The sequence below is a fragment of the Chelonia mydas genome, chromosome 2 (assembly GCF_015237465.2).
Source record: "Chelonia mydas isolate rCheMyd1 chromosome 2, rCheMyd1.pri.v2, whole genome shotgun sequence".
Taxonomy (NCBI): Eukaryota; Metazoa; Chordata; order Testudines; family Cheloniidae; genus Chelonia; species Chelonia mydas.
The window spans coordinates 115,011,844-115,037,784 of NC_057850.1; the positions used below are offsets into that span (position 1 = coordinate 115,011,844).

General features: G+C 41.5%; 1 protein-coding gene across 5 annotated transcripts in view; it reads right to left on the reverse strand.

The window, feature by feature from the left end:
• Positions 1-25,941, reverse strand: part of FARS2 (phenylalanyl-tRNA synthetase 2, mitochondrial) — a 371,424-nt gene that overhangs the window by 242,492 nt on the left and 102,991 nt on the right. For all 5 annotated transcript variants that reach the window (XM_037893197.2, XM_037893195.2, XM_043540163.1 and 2 more), the window contains one exon: positions 17,927-18,086. In XM_037893197.2, the coding sequence (XP_037749125.1) occupies positions 17,927-18,086 (160 nt within the window). The remainder of the gene's footprint in view (positions 1-17,926; positions 18,087-25,941) is intronic.

The following is a 25,941-nucleotide window of genomic DNA, read 5'->3' on the forward strand; positions in this document are numbered from 1 at the left end:
CAAGATATCTGTGGCATGAGTTTGGGATTACTTCAATACTTGTAAGTAAGTGAGCTATGCATGCAGTGTTGCCAACTTTTGACCCCCGTTTGGTTCATTTCATAAATCCCTAGTGCCTGGAGTCATAATTACACGAGCAACTCAGCTTTCATTAAAAAAAAAAAAAAAAAAATCAGTTTTCTAGCCTTTATGATTACAGAAGAAAGCCTGAAAACATGAAAGGCTCAAGAGCCTTTTAAATTTTTTTAAATCTCATGACTTTTAAGCTAATTTTATTATTTCTGCAAGCCTGACTCATGAATTTTGAATGTTTGAGTTTGGCAATATTATACATATCATCCCAAAACTGTGCCAAGAAAACCTTTACAGCATACTACACCATCCTGATTACAGTAGATGACAAATATTTTACAGGGGAAAAAATGTTTAGATAAGTTTTTGTTTGTTTATAGTTGTTGTTATTGTAAGCATCAGCATATATCAGGGCCAAATTGATTCCAAGGTTGAATTCCTGTTTCTATTCCAATTCCCTTCCCCTCACTTTTTCCATTACTAATAATTACATGAAACAATTTATTTTTAGGCTGAAATTTTCCATGTTTAGTTTAAGCCTCCCACCCTTTTTTGAAGCAACTGTGATTCAGCCATTTTTGAGCAACACAACCAGGGAAACCCCATCCCTCCAAACAATTTCCACAAATGTTCTGATGGAAGTGTTTGCACTGACATTAATTAAAAATAGCTGAAACTAGAACCTTATTAAAGACTGTTATTAAAATGGCACCCTAGAGGCCCCATCTGAGATTATGGCCCCATTATACTCTGCACTATACAAACATAGTTAAGACAGTCCCTACCCGAAACAACTTACAATCTAGGACCCCAGTCCTACACTGTGATCCACATAGGTGCAATATCCCATCCACATGGACTACAATGCAGGATCAAGGCCTAAATAGACAAGACAGACTAAGCGTGGGAGTATTGTTATCCCATTTTACCATTGAGAGCTGATGCACAGAGACATTTGGGGTATCTCTTCACTGCAGAGTTTACTTGGGTGTTGCCCTTCACCTCCCTCCCATGCACACACAAGTTTGGTGGTACTTTTAACTTGGGCTAACTGGCTCATTTGAGGCTGTACACTAAACCCCAAGAGAAGCTTTCACTCATGCTGATAACCTGCCCACTTTGCAGCGGGGATGCAAGCTAAACCACTTGAAGTAATGAAGCTAAGTTCAAACTTGATTTAATTCACGTTCACTAATGAGCAAGGGAAAGCAATTCAAGTTTGAAAAAACACTGGCCTGAGTGAAGTTTGTTGGGGTGACGTTAACTATATATTTCCATGCGATAGATGATTTTTTTTAATTTTAAAAAGAAAAATAACTTTTGAATTTCCACAATTTATAACTTTTGTTTTTTTGTGTTTTTTTTTAAACTGTAACATTCTCTTACAATCTTAGGTGATGGATTCTTTCAGCCTTAGCTGCAGGTTAATGGCATTTTTGCACATAAATACTCACAAACACAATACACTGTAACACATGGATGTGTTACACAGACACAGCCAAAACAGTAAATACACTCAACATTTAGGAAACACCACAATGGATGCTGTTGACAGTCAGCCATTCAAACACATTAGCACTTGCATATTTTCTTTTTTGCTTTTAAAAATAAACCTCAAGAACTTTTATGGATGAAGGTTAACTTTTTATTCATATAAAATTAGAAAATTCAAAGTGATTATCAGAATGACCATATTTGTACTATGTTTTTTATTTACACACACACACACACACACACACTCACACTCACACTCACACTCTATGGGTATGTCTTCACTACACGCTGGATCGGTGGGCAGCGCTCAATCCAGCAGGGATAGATTTATCATGTTTAGTCTAGACACACTAAATCGATCCCCGAAGTGCTCTCCCGTCGACTCCTGTACTCCAGCGCCGTGAGAGGCACAGGCAGAGTCAAAGGAGGAGCAGCAGCAGTCGACTCACAGCGTTGGAGACCCCATGGTAAGTCGATCTAAGTACGTTGACTTAGATCGATTTCCCCTCCCCCAAGTGTAGACCAGAGCTAAATGGTGATAACTATACTGACTTCACGCATATATAAACATATGAAGTCTATATGAAATCAGTATGTATATGCATGAAGACGGTAAAGTTATCCCCATAGATAGAGAACACTACATATGTACAAAAGGGACCAACATATGGTGACTGTGGGAACCATAACTTTGAATTTCCTGACCTTTGTGCAATTGGAATTGTAACCCTAAGGCTGATGTAAGACATCGCATTTTTGTATACATATGCATATATGTGAACTTATTTTTCATTCAGATTTCACAATTTGCAAAGGCAGTAAGAATTACATTGAATATTCAACTAATTTTGTACTTAATAAAAAGAAAGCACCAGTAGAATATGTTTTTAATAATCTGCCTTTCAGATAATGTTCAGATATTTGATTTGTTATTAAGAATCATAGAATCAGAGAAATGCTGGATGGGACATAATTTCTAAGATTCTTAATCAAGTGAATACAATTTCAGCATATTATCTGAAAGACAGATTAAGGACTGAATGAAAAGCCGGAAGGTGAAGAAATTATTCTATTACATGAGGGGATTTGGGGGGGAGGCTGTTTGTTTTTTAAATTTTGAACCATTGATGTATGTAAATAAGTTTTTTTGGTGTTCAAGGAACACTCCCTTGGGGTATCAGACACTGTATAGAATGCAGTTCCTTTGCATTAGATTATATTGCATTATTTGTCACAGAGTTCATCATGTTACCCAGTGTTCTGATCCACAGGGAGGCTCAAAGAGTTAGGATTGCTGTGGAAAATATATACACATTTCCTGTAATTTAGGATTAGTTAGAACACTAAACAGAGTGTTTTGTAACATCCATTCCTTTTTATTTTTAATGTATATTCAAAATTAAAGAAATAACATAAAAAGTACAGAAAACAGAGAAGGGACAGTAAAAAGAGAAACTATATAAGAGAAACTGTATCAATACTGTATCAATCTTCACTTATTTATTTTATTAACTTTTGTTTCCGTTTCTCCAGTCCTATACCAAGATGTAGATACCTGACTTCATTTAAATACACACTGCTTATTGATTAGGCTTAATTTCTTTTTAAATTATTATGATCAGAGATTAAACATGAGAAATTTCAGGCACAAAGGAATATTGCCAGAAATTTTAAAAAGGCTGAGGGCTCCAAAAATCAGACATACAATTTGAAAAAGTCCAATAGGACTTAACTTTCTGTGTTCTGTAAACCAAGCAATTGGTCCTTCAGACACTAACTACCAGATGTAGACCCACTCATTTTATTATTTCAAAAGAGACTGTTCATGATTACCCACTGATGTCAATGGGAATCCTTTCATTGGCTTCATTGGGTATTGGATTGGGTCCCTTGTCCAGCAGTATCTAAAGGATTAGGCCTCTAGTGAGTAAAAAGTAAATGGAGGATTATTCTTATTTTTGATTAATGCATGCCAGTAAGGAATTGCACAGATCACATTTGTATTCAATGGAGATGGCATTGCCATATACTGAGCTAAAGGAAGAATCTGTCAGTAGTAGCCTAACTGAGCCCTCTAAGGAAAATGTTTAGCCAAAGGCACTGAAAATAAAAATCATGAAGGCAACCCATTGGTGTGGTACTGCTAAGAATCAGAAAAAACAGAGTACCAGACATTCTCCAGAGATGACACATTTATGTACTGTTTTGTTCCTTGTAGGATTATGTTTAGGAAAGGACTCTGGAAGAAAAGAAAATATTCACAAAAGGAAACTACTGAGAACAGGAGTTGCTTAACCCTATGTATGTAAAATTTACATCTCTCTTAAATTAAGCCTGCACTTCATTACTTCCTATTTTCCTTTGTTGCCCCATCTCAAGAAAGTTATTTTGGAATTGGAGGGGTTTCGGAGAAGGGCAACAAAGGTGATTGGGGGTATGGAACAGCTTCCATATAAGGAGAGATTAGTGGGACTGGGACTTTTTGGCTTGGAAGGGAGATGACTGGGGGCAGTATGATTGGGGTCTGTGGAGTCATGGCTGATGTGGAGAAGGTGGATGTGGCAGTTGGCGGGTGGGGCTCCTTGCCAGGGGATATTGTGGGTGCCGGGATTATAGCTGGGTTCATAAAGGAACTAAATAAATTCATGGAGGATAGGTCCATTGATGGCTACTAGTCAGGATGGGCAGGGAGGGGTCTCTAGCCTCTGTTTGCCAGAAGCTAGGAATGGGTGACAGGGGATCAATCACTTGATGATTGTCTGTTCTGTTCTTTCCCTCTGGGGCACCTGGCATTGGTCACTGTCGGACGTCTGGATACTGGGCTAAATGGACCTTTGGTCTGACCCAGTATGGCCGTTCTTATGTTCTATTAATTCTGCTTGCGACAACTGGCAGAAATTGCGTGGACCAAAAATCTAATTTATCCTATGTTTTCTCAGAAATTATCACCAAATGAGATTTTTGTTAGATTGGTAAGAGGTACACAAATTAGAGAGAGTCCAGAGGAGAGCAACCAAAATGATAACAGGTTTAGAAAACATGACCTATGAGGAAAGGTTAAAAGAATTGAGCACGTTTAGTCTAGAGAACAAAAGACTGAGGGGGGACAGAAAAGCAGTCTTAGCCCTGGTCTGCACTACAGGGTTAGGTCGAATTTAGCCGTGTTAGGTTGATTTTATAATGAATGCGTCTACACAAGCAACCCTGTTCCGTCGACATAAAGGGATCTTAAAATCGACTGCTGTACTCCTCCCCGGCGAGGGGAGTAGCACTAAAATCAACCTTGCTGGGTCGAATTTGGGGTCGTGCGGACGCAAATCGACGTTATTGGCCTCCGGGTACTATCCCAGAGTGCTCCAATGTGACCGTTCAGGACAGCACTTTCAACTCCGATGCACTAGCCAGGTACACAGGAAAAGCCCCGGGAACTTTTGAATTTCATCTCCTGCTTGGACAGCATGGAGAGCTCAGCAGCATAGGTGACCATGCAGTCCCCCCAGAATTGCAAACGAGCTCCAGCATGGAGCGAATGAGAGACACTGGATCTGATTGCTGTATGGGGAGAAGAATCTGTGCAGGCAGAATTCTGATCAAAAAGAAGAAATGCCGATATATTTGCCAAAATCGCACAAGGCATGATGGACAGAGGCTACAACAGGGACACACAGCAGTGCTGCGTGAAAGTCAAAGAGCTCAGGCAAACCTACCAAAAGACAAAGGAGGCAAACGGTCGCTCCAGGTCAGAGCCCTATACATGCCGCTTCTATGATCAGCTGCATGGCATTCTAGGGGGGTACCCTATCACTACCCCACCACTATCCGTGGACACCTGCAAGGGGGGAGTCTCACGCAACACGGAGGAGGATTTTGTGGCTGAGGAAGAAGAGGAGAATGCGGAGCAGGCAAGCAGTGTATCCGTTCTCCCCGGCAGCCTGGACCTTTTCGTCACCCTTGAGCCAATACCCTCCCAAGGCGGGATCCCTGACCCTGAAGGCGGAGAAGGCACCTCTGGTGAGTGCACATTTGTAACTACACTACAGGGGTTAAAAGCAATTGTGTTTAATGTTTGATTTGCACTGAACAACTGCAATATATTCATGGCCAGTACAGCTACTGGAAAAGCCTGTTAACGTGTCTGGGGATGGAGTGGGAATCCTCCAGGGACATCTCCATGAAGCTCTTCTGGAGGTACTCAAAGCCTTTGCAGAAGGTTTCTAGGGGGGGTTCCTTATTTTGTCCTCCACGTTAGGACACTTTACCACGCCAAGCCAGTAGCAAGTAGTCTGGAATCATTGCAGCACAAAGCATGACAGCGAATGGTTCTGGCTTTTGGTCACTTTCAAGCAACATTCGGTCTTTATCTTTCTGTGTTAGCCTCAGGAGAGAGATATCATTCATGGTCACCTGGTTGAAATAGGGGAATTTTTGTAAGGGAACAGTAAAAGGACCCCATTCATGCTGGGCTGTTTGCGCATGGCTAAAAGGGATCATCCCATAGCCACGCGGCGGGGGGAGGGGTGAAGGGATCATCCCAAATAGCCATGCAGAGGGGTGGAGGGAGGTGTGTGCTGCACATCCACCCGAAAACCGCAGCCCCTCCTTTTAAATGGCAAACCCAACTGGCATTGCTTGCTATGGGAAAGGAGGACGCTGCAGTTTGAAAACATTCCTACATGTTATGAAGGCGTTAAAAGCTAAACCAGAGTACCCTTTGGCTTACCATGGCCACCTGGAAACCAAATTCTGTTGCGCAGCCGTGTGTGATGTGTCACCATACCGGCAGATGCTCAATATAAAAGGTAAAATGTAACCTTGTATCTAAAGCACGTGCTGTCTGCTGTAAATTGCTTGATTCACTGTGAAAGAGTCTCCCTTTTGTTCTCAAAAATGTGTCTTAAATTTTACTCTCCCTTTTTATCCCCCCGCAGGTGCAAATGTTTCTATGCTCCCCATATCATCTCCATCCCTGAAGTTATCGCAGATTAGAAGGCGAAAAAAAAACGCACTCGTGATGACGTTTTCTGAGCTCATGCAGTCCTCCCGCACTGATAGGGCATAGCTGAATGCATGGAGGCATTCAGTGGCAGAGGCCAGGAAAGCATTAAGTGAGCACGATGAGAAGAGGCAGGCTGCAATGTTGAGGCTAATGGGGGAGCAAAGAGACATGCTCAGGCATCGGGTGGAGCTGCAGGAAAGGCAACAAGAGCACAGACTGCCGCTGCATCCATTGTATAACCGCTTGCCTTCCTAACCAAGTTCCATATCCTCCTCACCCAGATGCCCAAGAACGGGGGGGAGGGAGGCTCCGGGCACCCAGCCACTTGACTCCAGAGGATGGTCCAAGCAACAGAAAGCTGTCATTCAAACAGTTTTGATTTGTAGTGTGGCTACAATAAGCAATGTGGCCTTGTCCTTCCCTCCTCCGCCACCCCACCCGGGCTACCTCATCAGTTATCTCCCTTTTTAAAAAATAAAATTAATAAAGAAAGAATGCATGGTTTCAAAAAAATAATTACTTTATTTCCTTTGCCAGCTGTGATCAAAGGGGGGAGGGTGGTTGGTTTACAGGGAATTAAAATCAACAAAGGGGGCGGGTTTGCATCAAGGAGAAACACACACAACTGTCACACCGTAGCATGGCCAGTCATGTAACTGGTTTTCAAAGGCTCTCTGATGCGCAGCACGCCTATCTGTGCTCTTCTAATTGCCCTGGTGTCTGGCTGTTCAAAACAGGCAGCCAGGTGATTTGCCTCAACCTCCCACCCCGCCATAAACATCTCCCCCGTGCTCTCTCAGATATAATGAAGCACACAGCAAGCAGTAATAACAATGGGAATATTGGCTGCGCTGAGGTCTAATCTAGTCAGCAAACAGCGCCAGCGAGCTTTTAAACCTCCAAATGCACATTCTACCACTATTCTGCACTTGCTCAGCCTATAGTTGAACTGCTCCTTACTACTGTCCAGGGTGCCTGTGTATGGCTTCATGAGCCATGGGAGCAAGGGGTAGGTTGGGTCCCCAAGAATAACTATTGGCATTTCAACATCCTCAACAGTAATTTTCTGGTCTGGGAAGTAAGTCCCTTCTTGCAGCTGCTCAAACAGCCTAGAGTTCCTAAAGATGCGAGCATCATGCACCTTTCCTGGCCATCCCACGTTGATGTCGGTGAAAAGGCCCTTGTGATCCATCAGTGCTTGCAGCACCATTGAAAAGTACCCCTTGCGGTTTACGTACTGGTTGGCAAGGTGGTCCGGAGCCAAGATAGGGATATACATTTCGTCTATCACCCCACCACAGTTACGGAAAGCCATCCACTATGACCTGCACATTTCCCAGAGTCACTACCATTGATAGCAGAACATCAGTGATTGCATTGGCTACTTGAATCACAGCAGTCCCCACAATAGATTTGTCCACTTCAAACTGATTCCCGACTGACCGGTAGCAGTCAGGCATTGCAAGCTTCCACAGGGCTGTCGCCACTCGCTTCTCAACTGTCAGGGCAGCTCTCATGTTGGTATTCCTGCGCTTCAGAGCGGGGGAGAGCAACTCACAGATTCCAGAAAAGTGGCCTTACACATGTGAAAGTGTCGCAGCCACTGGGAATCATCCCATACCTGCAAGACTATTCAGTCCCACCAGTCTGTGCTCGTTTGTCAGGCCCAGAATCAGCATTCCACTGTATCAACCAGCCCCACTGCCACCATGATGTCCCAGTTGCCACATCCCGTGCTTTCAGGAATGTCTGTGTCCATGTCCTCCTCACAATCGTCCTCGTGCTGCTGTCTCTTAGCCAGGTTCTGCTCATACTGCAGTATAATGCACGAGGTGTTTACAATGCTCGCAACAGCAGCGGTGAGCTGAGTGGGCTCCGTGCTTGCCGTGCTGTGGCATCTGCACGGGTAACCCAGGAAAAAAGGCACAAAATTATTGTCTGCAGTGCTTTCACAGAAGGAGGGAGGGAGGGGAGACTGACGACATGTACTCAAAACCACCCGCAACAATGTTTTTGCCCCATCAGGCATTGGGAGCTTAACCCAGAATTCCAATGTGCAGCGGAGACTGTAGAAACTGTGAGATAGCTTCCCACAGTGCACGCTCTGTGAGTCGATGCTAGCCACGGTAGTGAAGACGCACTCCGCCAACTTAATGCGCTTAGTGGGGGCATACACAATTGACTATATAAAACTGATTTCTAAAAATCGACTTCTCTATAATCGACCTAATTTCATAGTGTAGACATGCCCTTAATAAGTAAGTTATGAACGGAACAGTCAACAATTGTTCTCTATGTCCACCCAGGGTAGGACAAGAAGTAATTGCCTTAGTTTGCAGCAAGGAATATTTAGGTTAGATATTAGGAAAAACTTTCTAACTATAGGGATAATTAAGCACTGGAACAGGTTATCTAGGGGAAGTGGTGGAATCCCCATCATTGGAGGTTTTTAAGAACAGGGTAGAAAACACCTGTAAGGGATGATGTAAGGTATACTTAATCCTGTCTCAGCACAGGGGAATTGACTTTTGAGGTCCCTTCCAGCCCTACATTTCTATGAACAATAATTCTTAGCTCTTGTATAACTGTTTTATCTACAGATCTCAACGAACTTTCCAAGGAAGTCTAGTTACAACAATGTTAGAAGAGAAGCAAGAAAAGAACAATGCATGTGGTATCAGGAGCCTCAAGGGCAGTGCACTGAGAACTAACAGTGAAAGAAATATTAGTTCCCACTTGGCTTTCCTATACTCTTTTATTGAAGTTTCAAGAATTTTGGTAAGCAAATATGATGAGTTTGAAAAATATGTGCAAGCTAACACATATTCTATGGAAGAGAATTTAATAAAGATGTTGAGATAATTTAGAAGGGACAGCAATTACCATTTTGGACAGCCTGCCACCAAGAAAAAGATAATTAAAGACTTACTAAATACCACATTGTGTTTTCCAATTATAGCCACATTCTTACTGAGGGACAGAAATTTAGCTGGTGTACAGTAAATTGGTGTAATGCCATTAACTTCAGTGGAGCTATGCAGATTTTTTACTAATAGAGGCGCCTGCCCTTACAGACTATTTATATGTGGGTTAGACTTTGATCTAACACTCAAAATGGGCTTTTGACATACTTGACACACTGATTTGCTAGCACATGTGAATGTGTAATATCTTTACCCAGCTTACTATTATTTAGAACATCCTTCTCTTTCCATATTCTCAGTGAGCGTAATTATGGAGTCCACAACTCTTATCAAACCAGTTAACAATAACTGATTAAAAGCCCTTGCTGCTTCATCAATGAAGGTGGCCTACCTTCAAAATAATCTATCTATTTTTCAGCATAATCACATTCAGATCATTCCAGTTCTAGTTGGCAATGCTGGAGAGGCATAGCTGTGGACTCTGTGCTTGGAGGTCATGTGCCAGGGCAAGTGATGCATTTGGTCATTCTGTACATTGTTTGACCATTTGTTCTCTTGTGTATGGGCTGCGTAGCTGGGCCATGGGTCAGTTTGTTGGAGCTTCAGTAAGGGGTGTGTGGCTCTGACCCTTGGTGCTTTGATCATCCTTGCTGCTTGAAATCTCTGAGTGGCTAATCACTCTTTGATGAGGAGAGGAAGAGATGAGCTTGGCTAAGCAGGGGGACTTGACATTAAAAAAAAAACTTGCTAGTTGAACTCAAGAGCTGCAAATGAAGGGAGTTAACACGAGAGCAAGATTGGTCAGGGAGTGTGAGAGGCTTTCCTTTCAGGTTCAGCTTTATGTGCAATTTCAAGATGTCCAGAGCTGGAACAGTGGTGGTGACCTGAAACAGATGTGCCAAGTTTTCTTTCCTGCCAGTAGCTAGAAGGAACTTGCTGTGCATGAAGGGCAAGGTGGTGGCTGTGCTGGAAGAAAAGATTCTTGGATTGGAGCGGTAAGTAGAGATGCTATGGAGAATCAGAGAAGCTGAGGAGTTTCTGGACAGCCAGGTTTGGGAAACATCTGTATCCCAGCTACAAGGAAGAAAGGAGGTGACCATATGAGTGAGTGAGTGAGTGAGTGAGTGAGAGAGAGAGAGAGAGAAAAAAAAAAAAGAAGACTTGGCAGTTCATAACTCCCAAAGTGAAGAGGTGGAGCTGACATTTTGCATGGGTAGAAAAAGATGAGGATGGGCAGGCTCTGCCCACCAGAGAGAAAAGGATCAGGAGAAATTCCACCCAGCTTGAAATTTCCAATCCATACCAGGTCCAGCATCCAGCTCTAAAGATCCAGCTGGAGTGAACGAATGGAGAAATAAATGGGACACATGTTAATGGTGCCTCAGTCCAACCTGTAAGAAAAATCAAGCTTGCCAACAAAGAGATCTCCAACCCTCCAATGAAGACAGACAATCCTTGTCAGGGATTCAGTACTCAGAAGAACATTCTGTAAGGGACAGACTGGCAATAGGATGGTGTACTGTCTTCCCAGAGCCAAGCCTCTCTAAGAGTGGATAGGCTTTTCAAGTGGAAGAACAAGGATCCTTTAGTGCTGATATGAACCATCACTGATGGCACTGCATCCCAAGATCTCTCACAGAAAATAGATTGTTTCAGTGATCTTGGAGCAAAGGGAGACACGAGGCAGAAGATTCTGGAAGTGAACAGATGGCGAGTGGTGTAGAGCTGAGCTTTTTGGCTTTGTGGAATATTGGTCAACCTTCTATGAAGAGAGGGGCTGTATAATTTGGATGGCCTACATTCTACTAGGAGGGGAACCCATCTCCTTGGGGACAGGCTGGCTATAGTAGGCAGGAGGATGTTAAACTAATAACAAAAGGGGAGGGTAGAAAGAGGGAAGACATGAGAAATCACTTAGCACAACATGTTGGCAACAAAATTAATCAAGACACTACAGGACATAAAGAGAAGAAATTTTTAATTGCCTATACACCAATGCTAGGAGCCTGGGTAACATATGAAAGGAACTGGAATTGCTCGTTTCTGAGCATAAATTTAATCTAGTGGGAAGTACTGAAACCTGGCAGGATGATGCACATGACTGGAATATTAAAATCAATAGTTATAACCTATTTATGTAGGATTGAATGGGTCAAAGGGGAAAAGGAGAATGGCACTCTGTGTAAGAAATGGGATTTTCTGTTTCCAAGTCACTGACAACTCCAAAGAAAGGATCTTGAATGCTTATGGATCAATGTCCTAACAGATGAAGTACAAGATGGGGTATTAGTTGGCATCTGCCTAAGACCACCAAATCACACTAAGGAATAGGATGACCAGCTCCTTATGCACCTATCTACAGTGTGGGGGGTGAAGGGGGAGAGGGTGAAGTGCGCTCATGGGGGACTTCAAGCTATGTGACACGTGCTGGAGGTCTTACGCTGCCAGTATTAAAACATCCTTGGAATTTCTAAAGCTAATCTTGTGCCAATATTTTAAAAAGGTAAATGATATAACCAGGGTAACTATAGGCTTTGTCTGACATCGATCCTGGGAAAAGATAATGGAGTGGCTAATTCGGGACTCAATTAATAAAGAATTAAAGGAGGATACTATAATTAATGCCAATCAACATGGGTTTATGGACAATGGATCCTGTCAAACTAACTTGATCTCTTTTGGGGATGAGATTACAAGTTTGGTTGATAAAGGTAATAGTGTTAATGTAATATACTTAGACTTCTGTAGGGCATTTGACTTGGTATTACATAACATTTTGATTACAAAACTAGAATATTAACATGGCACATATTAAACATATTAAAAACTGGTTAACTGATAGGTCTCAAAATGTAAATGAAGAATCATCATCGAGTGGGTATTTTTCTAGTGAAGTCAAAAAGGGGTCTGTTCTTGGCCCTATGCTATTTACCATTTTTATTAATGGCCTGGAAGAAGACATAAAATAAAGGTTGCAGATGACACAAAAACTGGGGGAGTGTTAAATAATGAAGAGGTATCCGGGGGGGGGGGGGGGGGTCCAGATCTCTTGGTAAGATGGGTGCAAGCAAACATGCATTTTAATATGGCTAAATGTAAACGTACACATCTAGCAATGCAGACCGTACTTACAGGATGGGGGACTCTGTCCTGAGAAGCAGGTACTCTGAAAAAGGTTTGGGGGTGGAGGAGGAGATCAGCAGAACATGAGCTGCCAGTGCAATGCTGTGGCCAAAAGGGCTAATGTGATCCTTGGATGCATAAACAGGGGAATCTCGAGTAGTAGAGAGGTTTATTTTACCTCTGCATTTGGCACTGGTGCAACCACTGCTGGAATCCTGTGTCCAGTTGTAGTGTGCACAATTCAAGAAGGACGTTGATAAATGGGAGAGGGTTCAGAGAAGAACCACAAGAATATTAAAGGAGTAGAAAACTTGCCTTATAGTGACAGTCTCACAGAGATTAATCTATTTATCTTAACAAAGAATAGGTTAAGGGGTGACTTGTTCACAGTTTACCAGTGCCTACATGGGGAGCAAATATTTTACAATGAGCTCTTCAGTCTAGCAAAGAAAAGTATGACACTATCCAATGGCTGGAAGTTGAAGCTAGACACAAATTCAGACTGGAAATAAGGTGTACATTTTTAACAGTGAGGGTAACTAACCATTGAAACAGTTTGCAAAGGGTTGTGGTGGATTCTCCATCACTGGCAATATTTAAATCAAGATTGGATGTTTTTTTCTAAAAGATCTGCTCTAGGAATTATTTTGGGGGAGTTCGATGGCCTGTGCTATACAGAAGGTCAGACTAGGTGATCACATTGGACCCTTCTGGCTTTGGAAACTATGAATTGACAGGGAAATGATTGCAGAAATGGCTATCCTGCAAAGAGAAATGGCTGAACACCTCAGAGGCAGCATACCACCCAAGTGGAGGCATACCAAATATGCTCACCAGTATATTTAAATTGGCAGTTAGTCTCCACATGGGAGACACTTGCCCTCCACTACTGTTCATGAGCAGAACACCAATTTATGGTAGCCCATAATATAACCAGTATGGAAACTATGGAAACCACCATGTAGCTAGCAACCCAAGCAGAAATCAACACATTCATTTGCACTTGCCACCTGCTGTGGGGACAGGTGGCAGCTTCCCATGATGCTACAGGACCAAACTAGCAATGTCCTTGCCTGACATCTCATTTCCGCCTTCTGATGTGTCCAAACTCCCAGAAGCATATGTTTCTACCATGCTAGAGGTACAGAAGCAAGCATATTTTTGTACACAGGTCCTTTATCTCCCTTATTAGCAAAAGAAATTCTGTATGGTAATACAGCCTCTAAAGAACTCTAAAGAATACATCTCTCTGTTCAGACTGGTGACAGGGAAACAGCTGGACACTCTTGATCTGATTTGAATCACCTTGAGGACTGGTCAGACAATTATTCAAAAGGGCATACAAGTTGTACACAATTCTTACCAGTCTTGTATCTTTAAATGGGACTTTCTCCATAAGGCTCACTCCATCCTCTTGCAGGGGAGGGACATTTCTTCCATTGCAATGACAGGATTTCATTCATGCCAAAGTTTTCCATTTGTTGTTTCATATGTCTGTCCTGAACTCAGGCACAAATGAGCTGAATGTGTGTGGTGGGGTGGCAGCCCCACCCTTATGACAGATAGGGCTAGAGTAGGCCAGAGCAGCTGTGCAGAAGGGCAGCCAATCAGGGCCAATATTACAGCCAGCCAATCAGGGCTAGGCTAGGCCCTATATAAAGGCTGCCCAGGAAGGGAGCAGGTAGTCTGTCCCTTCATGGGGGAAGGTCTGTCTCCTAAGCAGGAGACAGGCACCTTGGATAGAGCAGTGCTGGGCAGGCTTGGGGGAGCATAGAAGGGCTCCAGCCCAATACCTGCCAGACTGCAGGCCCTGATAGAAAGGGCCTAGAGGGTATGAAGGGCCAGAGGGGAAGTGGCCCAGGGACAGTTAGACAAGGGGAGAGAAGGAGGGCAGGGAGGCTGCCATTAGAGGGTCCCTGGGTCAGGATCCAAAGTAGTGGGTGGGCCTGTGTCTCCACCTTCCCTCCTCCTGGTACAGCACCTGGCCATGGCAGGGTGGCTGTGACAGACTGCAACCAGCCCTTGAACAGAGGGGCTAGACTTGCAAGGTTGTGGTTGGCCACTGCAACAGGAGTGAACTGGAAAGAGTGCTGTTAACCCTGCCCTGGAAGGGGGTGAGTGTGGACTTGGGGGCGCTGTCCTGAAGAGGACACTGCTGAGCGAGGAGCAACGTTGGTCCGGACGCCAGCAGTGTGAGAGATGGATAGGACACCACCAGCAGAGGGTGCCCCGCAGAGGACAGAGCTAATTCCCGGAGGTGCCACAGTGGTGAGTCCCAACCCCGTCACAATGTGCTAAACATTTTTCAGCACAAGGGTTGCTTTTAAAAGTCAGCATTTACATAGGACCCACATAATCAGGACTGAGTTGGGGAAAGACATTTATGGGGTGTTGCATGGGTCAATATTAGATCAGTCTTAACAACTTCACTAGTCAGAAATGGTAGCAAACACCACTGATTATAATATAAACTGGAAAGTTCTGCAAACAGAGGTAATATGAAGGGCTCTAGAGTGGTCAGAAATACGGACAACACATAAAATGAGAGTTGGCTTAGGAAAATGCAACAACACAGATCTGGGGGAAATAATCTGAAAGAAAGATATTGAGGAAGGAATCTGCAAAAGGAGTAAAGGTGAAAGTACTTGGCAACAAATTAGTTATGAGTTTACGACGAGATGTGACAACAAAAAAAGCCAATGAACTTTGGGCTTTTTATGTCACAGAGCAAAAAGAAAAAAAGTCTCTGGACAGCCCATTCCTGAAATACTGCATTCAGCTCTGGACACCTCTATGCCAAAAAGCTTCGGACAACTAGAGAGTTCAAAGGAGGGCAACAAAAAAGATCGGTAAGCAGGAGAGACCGATTTACTGCATGAGGAAACATTGAAATAGCTTGGTGCAATGATTAAGTGGGCACACAACAATCTTCAAACATCTGAAGTGTATAAATGCAGATGGAGAGAAGTTAATTATTGTATTACGAGAGGACATACACAGTAACTAGAAAGAATGGAAGGAAATTAAGGAAGGGGAAATCTAGGCTGAATATCAGGAAAACCTCCTTGACAGTGAGATCTATTGGAAGAGATGGAAGGCACATCATTTGGGAAATCTAAAATTAGACAAGACAAAGCGCTAGAAAATGTAACAAAGGGAACCATCATACATTGTCAAGGATGCGAACAAGATGACTTAATATTCTAGGTCTTTTCCTACTCTAATATTTATGATTGTTTTGCCAGTCATCAATAAAACCAGAGGTAAAATAAAGACGGGTATAGTCATTAAGCTTCCACAAAAGGATGGCCTTTAAGCAACTTATGTTATTTGACATGTATGGCAGTAAGATACCTCAGAAGCTTGATATAGCTCCAGTGCCTATGAACATGTTATCCCACTTGATAGAATGTGTAACTCAACTGAGGTTTTGCTGACTTCATAACCTGTAAAGAATACAGCCTAAGTGATTTATGAAAAGCAGCAATAATAAACAAAAATCTCCTGTGTGTGAGAGAGAGGGCGCAACTGAATGTGGGACCTTAAGCAACTGAATGTGGTATACTTACAGTATAGTTCTATTTCAACAAAGAAAAGTTATATTTTTCTACAGAAGCAACAAAGCAAAATCCATTTCAAAATTAAAATTTGAGGGACATTTGTGTTTCTGAGGCAGAAAAGTAAATAAACATACTATAAATTGGACAGTAGAATATTCAAAGATAAATTGCTGTGACTGGGAGAATTTAGTTGAACTTATCCAAGATCTTTTGCACTGTGCCCATATTGTATATCTACATAGTAAATGGCACAGCATGGATTTTGTTCCTTTGGTGCCATCTTATTTTATTCTGTTTTCACTGACAACTGAGCTGGAAGTAATCGGAGAAGAGCAGGAGAGAAAGACAGGAGTGAGGAAAAGGACTTAATTCTTATAAGTTCCTGACCATACACTATGTCTATGTTTCCAAAAAATGGGGGGGGGGGGAGGTGTAGAAAGAGGAAAACCCTCACTGTCAGATCAAAATGAGTAGGGAAATCTAATAATGTAAAGTTTAAGTCTGCAGGTTTAGCAGCTGTTTAAGAATGTCTTTTCTAATGTTCATCTGGCCTCAGCCTAACCTGCTGCAGAATAAACTTCAGTGTAGTAATTATTGTTAAAAATGCAACATCTGCCATCAGTAACCAGTGGATGTCACTACAGTTTCAGATAACACTGTTAACTTTGGGCAAATGTTGATTTTCAATGGCAACCAAAACACCTCAAAAGTTGATTTACGAATATTTTTGTTCTTATCACTTTGACCCTCAGATGTGCTACACTGCCATTTAAAAAAAATAAAATAAGTAAGTCATGTCAGGTACAATTTTCAAATGCACCTAAATGTCTTCGGAGCCTAAGGTCTCTTTTCAAAATTGACTTAGACTGACTCACTGACTTTTTTTAAAACTGTATCCTTAATCTAATTGACACATTTATGCAATCATCCTTTTTTAAACAGAAAAATGTTAAATATAATACAATTATTAAAGAAACTGTTGGAAGACAGGATACTGGGCCAGATGAACCATACTGACTCAGTATGGCCGTTTGTTCTTACGTTACCATTTTTCCTGTCAACTGACATAGGACTAAAACTGGCAGGAAACTTTTTAAATCAATATTTAGAATTATTGAAAAATTTCTATCATCCCTACATAGGACCTGATATTGCCATCAATCCTCACTCATAACCCCCTCTAATTTCAGTGGGCATCTCAAAACCGTTTTAATAGTAACCAGCATATCTCATGCATTCTAATGCTATGCATTACTTCCTTGACAGGAAGTTGAGTAAATTCAGCAGACCAGTCTTTCAGCAAGGAAACAGCCATAAGCAGCCATGCTCACTCAGACCATTCCTTTATTGAGACAGTGAAACAGAAACAGGTATTTCTGAAGAATGTTTGATAAATCACTCTTATTCATACACACACACACACTTTGTAACCTCGAAACAGCAAATGGCAGACAGCCTCCATTCAGTTAGTCTGGTTTATTTAGCTATGGGGAACTTTCATGTTACTTCATGGACAGAGTGGATGTAATAACACATACACAGAATATGTAACTTTATATAAAATTACTGATTATATCAAAAAGAGCAAATCAACAGGTTTTTTTAAAATAAATGCAGCAGTTTTAGTGCCATGACAGTTCCCAACAGCTCTCTGGCTCTCTTTTATTATGCTGCATAACCATTCTCAAAAACTTGGATCCATGCCTGCCCACCAGTAGACTAGGTGAAAGGGTCTAATACCACACTCCAATACTTACCATCACCAAAGAGATGAGTCACAAGCTTTGTGAGCACTTGTTTTAGATTGAATTCCACCAGCCGCACTGCCTCCATGGTGTGAGTCTCCTGCTTGTGTGCTGTGCGGTGCCCTTGCTCAAGCAACTGTAAACTTTCTCCATCTTTGATGTTGCTGAACAACTAAACCAACAAAACAAAAAGCACATTGTTTTGTATTGACTTTTCTAATGAAGTTTTATTGACTCTAGAAGGGAGTTCAGCTGCTGAGTCTTCAGCATGAAATAGAAATTTAGGGATTATGGTTTTATATTGGTGTAATTGTGGGCATAGTTTTTTCCTGAAGAATCTTTATTATGGACGATGATGCCAACAAATATACAAGAAAAAAACCCAGCTTGACTTTCAGGACCCAGGTTGAGTCTGCAGGGATGGCAGTTAGAAAAACTATTTAGCATATTTGTTATGGAAATCAAGAGGCAATAAACACTGCATCTTAAAAATCACTTTCCAGAGCAGAGCCAAACACTTAAAAGCTGTAGCCAGAAGTAAGGAAAAATGTAAGAGAAGCTAGTTTCTAGTTTAAAGATATATGATGTTTGAAACCTCTGTTTTATTTTATTTTTTTTTACAAATTCCATTCTTTAAACAGTAAGATGAACTATCAAACATTCAATCAACTGAGCTTTACAACTTGATTCTGTACACTGATTTATAGCTACTAATTACAGAAATCTATTTGTAGGAGAGAGATTCATAATCTCTGTTTGATTTAATTTGTTACTATAAATCTGTTTGCGATGGGAGATTCACAACTTAATTTTTTAAACCATTTTATTACTTCAGAAGTTATCAGGATAAATAAGAGTACCCAAAACAGAATACAATGTAGTACATCTAAGTTATATCACAATATTAATATATAACGTATTTGACGCACTATGATTTTATAAAAATATGCTAATGAATGAATATAATGTAACTAGAATATGCTTCATGCAAAAGGTCTCCTGTAAGGCATCATTACAAAGCTTATAATTTATTGAATGCAGTCATCCTAATTGTATAAATGTATCACTCTTGTATCTGAAACTAGAAATATGAAATATAACTGAGGGCCTACTGTAATTATGCAAAGTGTGGGCCATTAATGGTGGTTTGGAATCTTGATGGCTTCCATCAGCCCGGACAATTGACTGTGGATGGCTCTGTTTGCAGGCAGGCCTTCCTGTGAGTCAGGCTGGGAGAAATGAAGGCTTGGAGTCTTACAGGACATGTGACCATGTCACCTTGTACTGAAATCCATCTTAAATCTGGTGCTTTTCCATTTGGGGGTGGGGACCCAGACAGGGCTGGGTCTAGGAACCAGCAAACCAAGCACATGCTTAGGGCAGCACTCCGGCTTTTTTTTTGTTTTGGTTTTTTTTGTTTTTGTTTGGTGCTTGAGGTGGCAAAAAACCTAGAGCCGGCCCTAGACCCAGAGAGAAAGGATTCCCACCTTGTGCCAAAGCCATATAAAGGGGTGGAACAGAACAGAGGAAGCAGCCATCGTGAGAAATCCCCTAGCTACCACCTAAGCTGGAACAAGGGCTGTACCAGGGGAAAGGATTGTGCCCCGACTAGAAAGGTATCCGGTCTGTGAAAAACTTATTGACACATCTCTAAGGGTGAGATTTTTATCTGTATTCAGTTTTTATTACTGTACTAAACTTAGATTTGCATGGTTTATTTTATTTTGCTTGGTCATTCACTTTGTTCTATCTGTTACTACTTGGAACCACTTAAATCCTACTTTCTGTATTTCATACAATCACTTTTTTTACTTATTAACCCAGAGTATGTATTAATACCCATAGGGGGTGGGGGTGGGGGGGGGGAACAACTGGGCAATCTCTAGCCATGTTATAGAGGGCAAACAATTTATGAGCTTACCCTCTATCAGCTTTATACAGGGTAAAATGGATTTATTTAGGGTTTGGACCCCATTGGGAGTTGGGCATCTGAGTGTCAAGGACAGGAACACTTCTGTAAGCTGCTTTCAGTTAAGTTTACAGCTGTTAGGGGATGTGGTTCAGATCTGGGTCTGGGTTTGCAGCAGGCTAGTGAGACTGGCGCAAACCAGGCAGAGCACTGAAGTCCCAAGCTGGGAGGGCAGGGAAAGCAGGGCCAGAAGTAGTCTTGGCACATCAGGTGGCAATTCCCAGGGGGTTTCTGTGATCTAACCCATCACAGTACTATAGCTTGAAAAATTTTTCAAAAATTAAAACACTCAAATCTATGAAAGTCGAATAAATGAAAAGCTATAAACGTAAGCTAGCTTTGGAAACCCAAAAATAGTTTCCAAGATCTCTAAGTTCGTGTGATTGACCCATCCCTAATAAGAACATTTTGATTCTTCCCAAAGAGACCTGCAGGTCATGCTAGAATTTTAGCCACATTTAGAATAGCCACCATAGAATGTGCCTGCCCTTAATATTGCAGCTGCCTTCCAAATTGATAAGCTAAAAATCAGCAGACCTCATGTGTGTTACATAGTGGCTGAATCCAACTGTTTCTTCCATTGCACCACAAAGGGAAGCAGGCAGGATGGGTGGGTGTGTGTGTGAGACTCCCCTCCACAAAGTATCTTGTACCCTATGGGAAAGTGCACTCAGCTGAAAGCAAGTTCAAATTTCACTTCTACTTACTGCTGTTTATATTTCTATACTTCACCACTCTTATTCTTCAGCACAATTTATAAACATTATAGAAGGCAGTCAAATTGCTTTCCCTGATGTACAAATTAACTTCAAGGCAGCACAAGGTCATTTCAGGCAGTGCTGAGAATAGAACCCAGGTCTAACAGGGAAGACACAAAACACATTACCTTTCAAATTACTATGTCAAATTAGTATACTTGTCTATAGGCACTGCTCTAGCTATTACATAACACTCCCCTCCCAGAGCCAGGAACAGAATTCAGGAATCCGAATCCCAAAATACTGCAGCTGCCTACCAAATAGCTCTGTGACCCACTGGATAAACGTGTGTAGTGTCCTTCTGGCATGGCTGGTCCAGAACAAAAATATATTCTTTGTAGCTTGCATAATAAAGGGCTGTCCTGGGGAATCTGAAAATCCAGGAATTATACACTACCGATGACCTATTTATTATTCAAATTTTCTTTTTTAAAAACTAATTTACTTTAAGAATACTTAAAACCAGATTTTAAAGTTAAAAACCATTAAAATCTCAAAGGCACACAAAGAGTAACCAACCACATCTATCTCTCACCTGTCAAACAATTTGATTGCCGGTGTCACACTATGGAAGATCTGAAAGCTGAGAGGCATGACAACAATAAATATACGGGTGGAGAGAGGGCAAAGAATTATGCACATAAATCCTTGTGCACACAACCCCTCTCATCCGTGCAGGCTAGTCTGACGACTTAGGTGATAAAGATTGATGGTAGATCCCTTGAACTTTTAACAGATAGAACAAGGGGAAACTTGGAGGTTAACACTTTTCCTGGAACAGAAGTGTACATAATACAAAATACTCATGCCCATAACAGCAGCTTGCTATGGAGTAGAGGACGCAATTTTAGCTCACTTTGCTACAGGGTTAATGTAGACATGAAGTTGTTGTACTGAAGAAGCCCAGCAGCAGAATGCAAACCCTTTCAAGTAGGGTACCAAACAGCCTTGTAAATATTGTACATCATAACCAGTTTGCATGGATTCAAATCCCTGATGTTCATAAAGTTTTCCCATGATCAATTCTTGTAAATCCATAAGCAAAAGTCAATGACACTTTTCTGATATTTGCAGTGTTTGCTATCTCACAAGAACAAGAAAAGAAGCAGGCTTCCAATGCAACAAAGTAAATTTATCTGAGATCAAAGTTATTATAAAACTGTGGTATAATTATTATGTGAACCAAACTATAAAACAAGATAGTTCACAATAAAGTGGAGAATCACAGAAGGTAACAATTTACTAGGCAACTGCCTGCTAGAGTCAGACACACACAGGGGCCAGCAGAATTACTTCACCATACTTCCCCTCTATTTGATTTTCCAGGTCAACCTCTCCCCTTGTGAAACGAAGTGAAAATGGCTTCTACTGAACCTCCTGACTACATTAGATATACTCAGCCAAGCAAAGGCACAGCAAATATGCATTGTGATTGGCCTATTTGATCTATCCCAGCAAACGTGTCTTGAACTCAGAATGTACTATGAACAGTATCCTTAACAGTTCACAGATGCCTATAGAGTTAACAAAACAAATACACTTGTAAAATGTTTTTTTAGAAGTTCTAATAAACCACTGCTGACTTTCAAATGCAGGTCACAATTAATCAAGGCTAACATCTAGCACAAATGTTAGATGTAATGCTGAACTGGGGAAGTTTGAATTTAATTATTAGGAAAATTAGCAGCCAAGATTGGGCGAGTAAGTGGGGGGGAAAAAAACCACTACAGTACCCCCTGAACTGGTCTATTATTACAAGTCAGGAGGTGACTTGGTTGGGAAACAGGAAAAAGAACCTGAAGTCTGATTCCTGTGTTGTCTTCAGCATGTCACAGGAGAGGGGGAAAAGGAAATGAGTACTCATCACTCTAACAAAAAAGGCAGCAGCTTTAAAAATTATTTATTGCGCTTTGAAATAACAAGAGGTTCATCTTGCAATTGACCATTTGAAAGTTAAAAAATACCCTTTCCCCCACTGGCATTTTTTCTGCATTGCCCAAACAAAACAAATTGTCTCCACCACAGCATCCACTTGACCTTAACCGCTAGCTGCACAGATCAATCATCTAAAACTCTGGCTACATCGACACTAAGAGCTAGGGCTGTGATTCCCAACTCACACAGAGCTCTCATCTGAGCTAGAAAACTAAAATTGTAGTGGCATTTGGGGTCATTAAGCTAAGAGCTGCAGAGATATGAACCCTGGGGGGAAAAAAACCCAGCCATTTTAAAAAAAAAAACACAACCAAAAAACCAAAAATCAAGCTTTTTTGTTTTTGTTTTGTTTTTTTTGCACAGAGCTCAAACTATTGATGTGATGTGGCTCAAAATGGTCTCAGCCTGTCAAGTTATACCCAAGGTAGTGCACGGCACCACTAAATCTTTGGGGGACCCTAAGCGATATTTAAGAAAATATACTTTTTTTTTTTTTTGAGTGCATGCACCAATATGGTTAGAGGATTCCATTCCTTCCACTTTATATCCTTTAAAACTTGACTCTTGTAAGTGCTCTAAAATCTGAATGGTTACTTGGACTGCTTTGAAATTTGGTGTGCCTCATCATGAAGGTGCAAGATAGCATTAGCGATCCAGATTTGGGGGTCAACTGACCAAAGGTTTCCCAAGTTGCAAACCCTCTCCTCTGCGCAAAAAAAAACAAAAACAAAACAACCCAAAAAAACCAAACCAGTTCTCTTCTGCTGCCCTGTACTGTTGATCTGAGAGGTACTAATAACCAGATGAATCTCAGACCTCATTGAGATGGACGTCTGTGAATTCACCCTTCAATTATCATAGAATCACAGAACTGGAAGGGACCTCGAGAGGTCATCTAGTCCAGTCCCCTGCATTCAAGGCAGGACTAAGTATTATCTAGACCATCCCTGACGAGTTTATCCAACCAGCTCTTTAAAATCCCCAATGATGGAGATTCCACAACCTCCCTAGGCAATTTATTCCAGGGCTTAACCACTCTGACAGTTAGGAATTTTTTCCTAATGTCCAACCTAAACCTCCCTTGCTGCAATTTAAGCCCATTGCTTCTTGACCTATCCTCAGAGGTTAACAATTTTTCTCCCTCCTCCTTGTAACAACCTTTTATGTCCCATGTCAGTCTTCTCTTCTACAGACTAAACAAACCCAATTTTTTTCAAATCTTCCATCATAGGTCATGTTTTCTACACCTTTAATCATTTTTGTTGCTCTTCTCTGGACTTTCAACAATTTCTCCGCATCTTTCCTGAAATGTGGCGCAAAGAACTGGACACAATACTCCACTTGAGGCCTAATCAGTATGGAGCAGAGCAGAAGAATTACTTCTCATGTCTTGCTTATAATACTCCTACTAATACATCCCAGAATGATGTTTGCTTTTTTTGCAACAGTGTTACACTGTTGACTCATATTTAGCTTGTGATCCACTTTCTGCAGTACTCCTTCCGAGGCAGTTATTTCCCATTTTGTATGTGTGCAACTGATTGTTCCTTCCTAAGTGGAGTACTTTGCATTTGTCCTTATTGAATTTCATCCTATTTACTTCAGATTTCTCCAGTTTGTCCACATCATTTTGAATTTTAATCCTATCCTCCAAAGCACTTGCAACCCCTCCCAGCTTGGTATCATCCGCAAACTTTGTAAGTGTACTCTCTATGCCATCATCTAAATCACTGATGAAAATACTGAACAGAACCGGACCCAGAACCGATCCCTGTGGGACCCCACTCATTATGCCCTTCCAGCATGACCGTGAACCACCAGTAACTACTCTCTGGGAACGATTTTCCAACCAGTTATGCACCCACCTTATAGTAGCTCCATCTAGGTTTTATTTCCCTTGTTTATGAGAGGGTCATGTGAGCCAGTATCAAAAGCCTTACTAAAGTCAAGATATACCACATCTACCGCTTCCCCCTTATCCACAAGGCTTGTTACCCTGTCAAAGAAAGCTATGAGGTTGGTTTGACATGATTTTTTTCTTGACAAATCCATGCTGACTGTTACTTATCACCTCCTTATCTTCTAGGTGTTTGCAAATTGATTTCTTAATTATTTGCTCCATTATCTTTCTGGGTACAGAAGTTAAGCTGACTGGTCTGTAATTCCATGGGTTGTCCTTATTTCCCTTTTTATACATGGGCACTATATTTGCCCTTCTGGAATGTCTCCTGTCTTCCATGACATTTCAAAGATAATTGCTAATGGCTCAGATATCTCCTCAGTCAGCTCCTTGAGTGTTCTAGGATGCATTTAATCAGGCCCTGGTGATTTGAAGACATCTAACTTGTCTAAGTAATTTCTGACTTGTTTCCCTATTTTAGACTCTGATCCTACCTCATTTTCACTGGCATTCACTATGTTAGACGTCCAATTGCCACCAACCTTCTTGGTGAAAACTGAAACAAAGAAGTCATTAAGCATTATCATCATTAAGGATAAATTAATCACATGCTCCCACCTAAGACAAAAGGAGTTTTGGACTGAGTGACTGGAGGTTGCTACAATTTGTGAGTCATGGGTGGCCATTTTATTTTGGGGGGGATGTAATCCAAGTCTTTGGGGAAATGTTAGACATGAATGCTTCCTGGGAGGAGAGCGGTATTATGGAGTGGAGGAGTGGGGAAATAGAGGGAATGGGTTTGGATCTGCAGCATAGGGAGGGGGGCTTTGGGAAGTGGGATAAATGGCAATGGTAGTAGGGGAGGGGAAAGAGCTTGTACATTTCAGCAACTGTGGGGGTACCAGAATAAAAGTATGTGTACTGAGGAATACGGGGGCATTGATGAAAAGGTAGAGTTAACTGTGCAATCTTAACTGTGCATTTCTGGTTTTCATAAGTTTGAGTTTTGCTCAACTCAACCTATTGCAAGGAGACGATATACCACCAAGCAACCTTAGCTCTGCATTGTCATTTCTTGCCACTTAATTATTAGTTCAGATGTAACATTAAAACAAGTTCACGAACCTCTTAAAATGCATAAATTCAATCATCCAGGAGCTCTGCAGTTTGATGGGATGCCTGGTGCCCAAGTCAGTTTGTTTACTCCTTCCAAGGGAATCATATACAGTTGCAATAATTGAACGGGGGTGGGGGGAGAATCTTTTGTATTGGCATATGTGAAATTGATTAAATGTAGTTCCTGACTGGCAACCTGCCATATTGCAAAAAGGCACCATTAGGATATGCACTAATTAGCATCCTTGCTGGCATGTTCCACAGAAGACTGATCTGCGCATAGTTCTTGTAGCAGTATCATTATTTCACTAAGGCCCCAAGCGTGTGACTTTTTTTTTTAAAACTGATA